Source organism: Phodopus roborovskii, unplaced genomic scaffold (assembly GCF_943737965.1).
Source record: "Phodopus roborovskii unplaced genomic scaffold, PHOROB, whole genome shotgun sequence".
In the NCBI taxonomy this organism is placed as follows: Eukaryota; Metazoa; Chordata; class Mammalia; order Rodentia; family Cricetidae; genus Phodopus; species Phodopus roborovskii.
Window position 1 is genome coordinate 11,350,095 of NW_026126546.1, and position 8,833 is coordinate 11,358,927.

Consider the following 8,833-nt stretch of genomic DNA (forward strand, 5'->3'; position numbering starts at 1 on the left):
CTAGTACTGTCCTCAGAGCCACCGCCAGGTCCTTCACGGTTGGGCCATGGCTCCATGCAAGGCCTATGGGGTGAGGATCGGGGTGGTCAATGTCCAGGCTCGAAGTGCCCGTGGGTGGTGGCCCAAGGAGTAAGCTGTGAGGGAGGGCTGCAGGCGGCGGTGGGTGTGGGGCTAGCCTGGGCACTACAAATGCCAGGTGGGCACTCACATGGTGCCTACTTCATGCCACTGCGCAGCACCTGGTTGGCCGCGATGAGCATGACACTGATGATGAAGGCGATGGCGAAGGCGCAGATCAGGCTCTTGCGCACACACGTCTGGCGGATCTGCTGGTTGGAACAAGCTGCAGCCGCCCACCAGGAACACCGGGCACAGACAGAAGGGGACAGTGAAGGGATGGAGTCAGGTCTGCACTTTGGCACATGAACTTGACTCCAGGCAAACAAGGATACAAGGTTGGGGACAAATAAGGAGGACCCCATGCAAACCCCTGGTATGTCCCTGTCCCCCCAGCCCCACCTCCCCACCCCCACTCAAGCATTGGAACCCACCCACAAAGTCCCAAGGCAGCCCACTCACTCTCCACGTCCACAGGGCACTCCTCAGCAGTGCCCAGGTGGCTCTCCTCTTCTGTCATGATGATGTTCTCTATGTCCTTCATGGACAGGTGCTCGCAGAAGGTGTCATAGAGGAGTCGCTTCAGCTCATCCACCGTCAGCTTCTGCATGTCACACTTGGGTGGCAAAATGACAAGTGCTCTGGCCACTCCCCTACCACAGTCCCCACCCAGCACCCTGTAGGTTCACAAGCCCTAAAACAGGCCCCCAGACCCTATAAGACTGGAACCACCTAGTCCATTCCCCCACGGAGCCCAGGCCTCCGAGAGGCAGGACATCCAGTGGACAGTGGTCATCGCCCACTCATTGTGGTGTGGGTCTAACCACTCACAGGCCCCCTCAACACCTCCACGGTTACATAACAGGGTGCCATTAGCCAGGGCATACCTTCCAGAAGACAGTGTCAAAGTCAGTGCCATGGAACTTCTCTGGGATCCCCGAGGTGGAAAGCTTTGGTCCCAGGAGTGTTACAAACTCCTCAAAATCCACTTGGCCATCACCTAGAGTGGGCACAGGACTAATGAATGGGTAAGACAGAGCATGACCAGGTATCCCAGAGTTCAAAAGACACGAAATGGTGTCTGGACCTGCCTCAGACCTACCGTGGAACCTCAACCCCTTCCCTGATTTCAGGGATGCCTAATGTGATGTCGAGGCTACCAAATGTGACGGGGCTCTACTGGAGGCTGGGGAAGGAGAGTGGTAGATGGTCCCCAGGTGTGGGAAACTCTAGTACACTCAGAACCCTCCGTGGCTCCTCAGCACAGTGCTGAACACCCTGCCATCCAGATGGTTACATGAAGCTGGCTGGCCAGATTCACTCCTGCTGTCTGGAGGGAGAGGAGAGGGGGAAGAGGCAGCAGGTGGGCTGGAGCAGAGGGGACTTGGCATTACTAATCATTAGAGTTTTTCTTTAATAAAAATACCAGGTAGCAAATACAGACACCATCTGTTTGGGTGGTGGAAACTGAGATAATTGTTCCACTCTCCTTTTCCAGACTTAAATTTTTCTCAGACCACAGGGTGGGGGTGGGGAGTCTTGGACCCTGTGTGTGGCCGGGACTGCCACGCCTCCTCTGGCCTCCACTTTCTAAGCTGAGAAGTGTTAGTAGGCCATGACCACCCAGGAAACAAGAGGCCAGAGTGGACTCAGCCTCCATGGTTCAGGCCCCAGGGCCTAGGTGATGATGGGCAAGTAAATCAAGGCGGGCATCTCACCATCCATGTCCAGCCGCTGGATGATAACCTCCAGCTCCACCTCATTGGGCATGTAACCCAGGGAGCGCATGGCCGTTCCCAGCTCCTGCTTAGAGATGAAGCCATTGCCATCACGGTCGAACACCTTGAATGCCTCTCGGATCTCTGTGGAGGAACAGAGGCTGAAACCTCAGCCTTGTCCCCAACAGCCCCTTTCCCAGATTCCTGGGGTCTGACAGTCCCACTCAGAAACCAGAGCTCTGTTGAGAGCCAGTCATAGGGTGGCCAGGACACATTCTTGGGCCGTGCATGATCTGGAGTCTCTGAACAGGCAAGGCAGAAGAGATAAAGGTGCACCTAGCCTGAGACAGTGGCCCCCTGAGGGTTTGACAGCCTCCCTGGTATGCTCAGGATTATACCATATGGTGGGTGCAGGGAACACACCAGATTAGCCAGGTTAGCGGCTGGAGATGCCCTGCTTGACATTATCTTGTCTCATCTTCCTACTGGGCTTCCTCTCCCAATTCAGATTCTTGCCATCAGGCAGCACTAGCTCATGGTGGGATGGTCGTGTGACTCTGGCTAGTGAGTGACGGCTAGAATTCACGGGCCTCCTCGCTTAGACAAAAATAGGTATAATAGTGATTCCCCACAAGGCCCAGGCATGATCTCTGAGCTTCATGCTCTCTGTAGTACAGTAGGGAAGACTGAGGCCTGAGGACCTGAGGGATTCTGGAAGGAACAATACACTTGACTAGGATCTTGGGAGCAAGTAATGCAACATATGCTGTCTGGCCAGCCTTAGTCTTATCCACAGCAAATGGAGGCACTGCATGAGCAGCACTAAAACAAAAGCATCCAGGAGGCCAGCCTAGCTCAGTGTGGATTAAGGCTACTACACTATCACAGGCCTTAGGACTTTACTAGCCCTGAAATGACTTGTAAGATCCCATACTTTCTCTGGCCTTAGGAGAATAGAGAGTGCAGGCCAGCCTAAGTGTTGACGCTAACACAGAGCAGAAAGGTGGCTTAACCCCAGGTCCCAGTCCTCATATGGCTCTTCTATGTGGAATCTGAAAGTCAAAGTCCCACAAGCAGGCTGAAGTAAACATTACCACCCCCACCCCCACAGCACACACCTCAGGCAAGTCTTAGGGACTGGTTTCTGCATCAGGAGCTTTAGGGCCAGGGAGGTGGCTAGGCTGGTAGATCTCAGCCAGATTGTCCAGGTCAAGTACCACCAACATTTTCCTGGGCCCTGAAGGAGGCAATGTGCCCCTTGTGGCCAGAGATGAAGACCCGGCAGCAGCCAGGGCTGCTGCAGGGAGTCCAGCTGCTTGGAGTGTCTGCATAGTGGAGATGTGCTTGCATTCTCCTTCCCTTCCTCCCCTCCCCCTACTCTCATTTCTAACCATGCTGTCACCTTTCTGGATTGGTGTCCTGGACACAGTCCCTGGAGATCCCCACAAGCCTGGGGGCATTGAGACCTCTTTGAACCTGCAGCTTTGTCCGCAGTATTATTCTGTTCCCATATCAAACTCAGATGTAGTCGATTCCCAGCAGGCATGATTTTTGTCTCTCTGCCCCAAGCTGGCCTTGCCTTTTCTCTGGTTGCTTGCCCTCCACACATCTGCTCTTTCCCTAAAACGGAATGTTCTTGAACAGGTGGGTCTTGTCCCCACAGTGCCCCCATTACCCGGAGCAGGGCCTGTCACTGAAGCATAGACAAGGTGAACTATTCAATGACTGAATAACTGACCTGGGACCGTGTCTCCTAGAGCACTCAGGAAGGCACAAGCAGAGAGTTATGCACCTCAGTGCGAGGTCTCTGAACCACCCACAGAAGAGGGAAATTGAGCGAAGGTGAGGGAACCAGCCATGGGCTGGTTTGGGGAACCTCAAAGTCAGAAATTATACCCCGTGGAGTATGAGGCCCATTAGGGAGCTCAAGGAAGGATGGCAAAGTCCCAGCGGGGGGTGCTGTGGAAGCCACCCTCTGCTGTGAGCTGATGATTGAGCTGTATGTCCCACCTTGGCAGGGTTCAAGGTGACTCCCCAATTGCAGGGATGGCTCAATACCCTTTTCTGAGGCCCCCGAGGAAAATACACCAGACAGAAGAGACAATAATGAGCAAGTGACAAGTGGGACATGTGCTCAAGGGACAGGCTCTGAGACATCTCCCAGGCAGGATTGACCTCCCAAGGCTATTGGGTAAACTCACAGCCTGCCACTCTCCATCTGTGCATCCCCCCTCCCACCCCACCCCACCCCCACCTCCCAGCACACCCAGCTCACACTAATGTTTCAGAGCACCACCCCAGCCCAGTCCACCCCCATCTGCCTACAGAGGCCCAGTCTAGGAATCATCTCTGTCAGAGAAACATTCTGATGTCAGGAACATAGGTTTGAATCCCAGCTCTGCCCATCTGGCTGTTTACCTGTACAGCGAGACTTTTCTGCATGTGTTTGGCCAAACCTGACTTTGAGGTGGCCGTTGCAAACCAGACCATCCCAGATGGCGGTGTGGGAAGGTGATCCTGGAATGCTAGGCTGGCCTGCCTGCTGGCTGGCTGGGATCAAAACCCAAGGCCTGGGTTAAAATTCTAGCTCTCCTGCTCAACTGCCAAGACCTGGGCAAGGCACTTATTTCCCTCTCTGAGTCTGGCATGCCTTAGCTATGGAACAGGATGAGGTTCTTGTTCCAAGGCTGGGGTCTGGCCTCTGCTGAGGGCTCCCTGAGGGGGTTGGTGTCAGGTTGCCTGTCACTGACCCGGTCACTGTATGCCATGAATAATCACTGCTAGGTGCATTCCCCGAAAGCCTTCTCTGCCCTGTGAGGCCAGGCAAAACTCGTTGTACTCCATCTTGGCATAAGGATGTCTGGCTGGGAAACAGGCTGGCAGGACCTCTAGGTTTCCAGGCTGATATTGTCTCCTACTTGCTCTTTTTAACCTGACATCCACAGACCCTCCCCAACATGTGGAGCTGCACAGAGGCCCAAGTCTCCAGCAAACACAAAAGGAAGCCAGCATCCTGCCAGAGAGTTTGAGTCTAGATGGATGGGTGACACTGGACGGGGCAGTGGTGGCTGCATTGTCCGCGGCATTGGCCCTGAGCCCCAACTCTCCATCCTCTCTGAATTTTTGGCCTGTGCAGAGGTGACTGCTGAACTTGGCTTCCGGAAACAAGGACGGAGTGGGGGGGGTGGCCCCACACTAGTGCCCCTAGTTGGCCACCCTCAACACAGGCTCCACAGTCAAGTGCCCACCCCAGAACCCAGCGGTGTGGCCATTTGCCTCTGTCCTCTTTCTGGCTAGCCATTCCCATCCCTACCCTTGAAGGCTGGACCTCATTGTCTCAGTGACCAGTCTGTCAGTGTTCCTGGAGGTTCCGGCTTGGCTGCATTTCAGAATGGGGGGGGTATGTTCGAACCATGCGGGGGTATTAGGAGAAATGTGGGAGCACACAGGCCTCTCACACAGGGGCTGGGTGGGCCTCTTAGTTATATCTGTCTAGGCCCTTCCTCCCCTGGCCAATAGCCATGCCCAGTTCCCACAGGTCTCTAGTTCTGGCCCCCAGCTTGCCTTTTTGGCTCAATACTCATGCCCCTTGCTGCTGTGCATGCCTCATGGGCCCTATGTTTCCAAGCTCATAGGATGCTCTTCCTCAGTCTCTTCTGCTATTACATTTGGGTCCTCAGCCCCCACTGCCAGGCCCTGCACTGAGTACTCCCACAGCATTCTCTGCCAACCCCATTTTATAGATGGGGAAACCAAGACTCGGAGGCAAATGATTGTTCAAGTTCACTCTGGCGATTCTCATTTAACCCCCACATTCCCCTCCTCCTCCCCTGCTCCTGGTCCTCCTCCCCACACAGATTGAGCCGCCTGGATTCCTGCAGCAGGCAGGCACAAAAAGGTGTCTGCAGCTTCGTCCCAGGCCACCGTCCCCATCTTAGTCCATGTGGCTCCTTCACGGGTTCCTTCCAGCAATGGACCTAGGTCTAACCCCAACTGCCCTGGGACAGGAGTGCTAGTGTGTCCTGGAGAGGCTGAGGGGCCAAAAGTAGCATCTGTGGGAAGGACAGCCACACTGCACCCAGCCCTGGCATTCAAGCCCGCTGCAAGGAGCCCAGGGCCTGAAGAGGGCCATCAGGCTTTCAGCAGCCAACAAGAATCACCGAGAACTTCCTGTCTTAATGTGTAGATTCCCACAAGCGTCTGCTGGCTCTGTGCCCTCCACCTGCCAGCCACAGGATGGCCCTGTCCTTCAGGTGCCCCCTGCACCAGGGCCCCTCTGCTAGACCAGAAGGAGATCTGAGAGAAGCAGGGAGTGTGTTTGGTGCCATGGTGACTAACACCGCTGGGCTTCTGCCAGCAGATCGGCTGGGTGGCTCAGAACTTGGGCCTCCTTGCCCTTGCACTGCCCACCGTTGCCCTGTTCACCCCTGCATGCCGGTCTCCCTCAGCTCCTCCCTACCCTGACTGCGCACTCTAGGACCTAGGAGTGGAGAGACCCAGTGAGAACTGAGGAGCCAGGGCCATGGTAGGGACGCTGGGTGCAAGCGAGGGAACGAGGCCGCACCTGCCTGGGGTCTGGGAAGACATGTTGCCTCTGTCCCAGGGATGAGGAGGAAAGGCTTCTGCAGTGGCCCAGAATGAAAGGCAATAGAGTAAAGGAGAACTGGCCAGTGCTCTGTGCCCCTCCTGAGCCCTGTCACCTCCCCATTCCCCCTCCACCTGGAGGAGGCTCTGCTTTGGTCCAGACAGGACAGGACCTGGACTTCACGTGGTGAATGCTAAGGTCAGGTCAGGGACTGCACCCGTCCATCTGTCCCATGGAGGCTGAAACCCCCTCTATGGTTTTCTTGGGCGCTGGCTGTGGGAAGCAGGTGTCTGGTGGCCTGTGGTGCAGGGAGCATGGTAGTTGCTTTCTCTCTCTCTCCACAGTCTACTCGCCCAAATTTTGCCCCAGACCAGGCCTGGGCTGAGGAAAGACTTTCGGAAGGGCTTCCCCGGGCTCCCACTATTGTCCTTTCCTGTGTCGGTCCCTCCAGGGCACTCCTATGGGCCTAGGTAAGACCCCAGGACTGAGACCCCTGGACTCCATGGATCAGAGACAGGCCCATTCTCTGGGTAGTAGAAGCCCCTCCCCCAGCAGCCAACAAACATCCTAAGGGACCAAGACTCCCATCAGCTCAGAGTCCCCGACTTCACTCCATATGGGGCCTCAAGAGGTCTGGGGGAGGGGAATCTTGAGCATACCCCCACCCCCAATCTCAGCGGAGAAAGAGCTAGGAAGGCCCCAGGGGGGGTCTCACTGCGCCCCAGGACACGCGGTCAGAGAACCCCAGCCCCTTCGTGCTGCGCTGATCTTCAATAGCCAACTACCTGCGGTCCCTATTCCCGAAAGGCACAAGGGTCGGGGGAGGCTTGGGTTCCGGCCTCTACCTTTCCCTTTCAGGCTTCGCTGTCGCGACTGAGCCTCCCAATCCGGCCACTTGTTGTCGCCACCGCCTCCCGGCCGTTTCGGCAGCGCACGGGTGGGGGGTCCCTCGCAGGGCCGCAGATGGGGATGAGGGCAGCCCCGCACCCGGCAAGAGCGGGGCGGTCGCCCTCTCCCCTTCTCCCGCTGCCGAAGCAGATTGGATTCTGAACGCGACACGAGCGGAATGTCAATAGGAGCGCAGAGCCACGGGCGGCCGCCGTGGAAGGGATCACGATGCGGGCGCTCGGGCGGCGGGCGCGGGGTGCACAGCTCGGACCCCCCGCTTCAGCCCCCGTCGCCTTGCCGCACCATCTCCGCGTGCCGCGCGGCCCAGTGACCCCGCTGCGGGACCCCGCAAGTTTCCGCAGCGCCGGGGGGCCACGCGGACAGGAGCCGCGCTGTCCCCGCGCCGCGGCAACCCCTACCGTGGAGCCCGGGGCTGGCGGGCCGTCCCGCCTCCCGCGCAACGGCTCAGCCGAGTCGCGCAGCAGGGTCCTCGGCGCCCCCCTCCCCCGAGCCGGCCAGCGAGGCACCTGGGCGCACAGGTAGGAGGGCGCGTGGCGGGGGTCCCGGCGGGGCACTCACCCTCCAGCTCGTCCTCAGGGATATCCACCGGGCGCTGCTCCGACAGCAGGTTGGGCACGGTGTAGATGCCCCGGTACATCAACGCCGCCGTCACCGGGTGGAACGGCATCTTGGAGGCTCCGCGCCCGCCCGCCCGCCGCAAACTTTGAGGCCGGGGCTCATCGGCCGCCGGCGGCCCCGGGGGCGGCTGGAGCGGGCGGGGCGCGCGGTGCGGCGCGCGGTGGCGGCGGCGAGACACGGGGCACCCGCCCGGGACCTAGCGCCCCCGCGCCCCGGGCCGCCGGGCCATGCCGCCAGCTCCCTGGTCCGGCTCCCTACCCGGGCCTCGCAGGGACAGCGGGGGCGGCGCTGCTCCGGCCTCCCGGCTCCGAACGCCGCGCGCTGCGCTCCCTCCGCGCTGCCCCGCGCGCTCCGCGCTGCTCGCCGCCCGCTTGTCCGCTCGCTGGTGCGGCCGCCTGGCCCGCCGCCGCCGCCGCCTGCACTCTCGCTCGCTCGCTCGCTCTGTGCGGCGCTCGCCGCGCTCCCGCCTCCCCCGCCCGCCCCTCCCGCCCCCGCCCCTTCCCGCCGCTGGCCCCTGAGCGGCCGCCCCGAGCCTGCCCGGGCGCCTTCTCTCCCGGTCGCCCCGATTCTGGTTTCTCCCAGGGTGCTTCGGATTGCTGTCTCCCTCACCCCACGTTCTCAGCCAGCGGGACCAGGGTGGTGTGGACGGGGGTGGAGCTGTTCCCTGTACCCACTGCCCCACCTGCCCCCTCTAGCCCTCCCCCAGCAAGCGCGGAGAGATGGGAACTAACGACTAGAGACCCAGAAAGGTGAGGTTTGCCCGCCACCCCCCCCCCCGTGCGGGGATCCTCAAAACCAGTGATCCTCGTGTGGGTGCCAGGAGAGGCTCCAAGGTGGGGAAACTGAGGCTTAGAAAAGGACGTTGGCCAAGGTCACCAGGCCAGAT

The 8,833-nt window shown here is 59.2% G+C and overlaps 1 protein-coding gene across 1 annotated transcript; it reads right to left on the bottom strand.

Moving 5' to 3' along the window:
- Cabp7 (calcium binding protein 7) lies at positions 1 to 8,348 on the bottom strand. The gene is made up of 5 exons (XM_051200366.1): positions 7,888 to 8,348; positions 1,836 to 1,979; positions 1,005 to 1,117; positions 580 to 733; positions 1 to 343 (listed from the first exon to the last, which is right to left on the bottom strand). Exons 1-5 carry the CDS (start codon positions 7,994 to 7,996, stop codon positions 216 to 218), a joined length of 648 nt encoding a protein of 215 aa, XP_051056323.1. The 5' UTR covers positions 7,997 to 8,348; the 3' UTR covers positions 1 to 215.
- Positions 8,349 to 8,833: the final 485 nt, after the last annotated feature.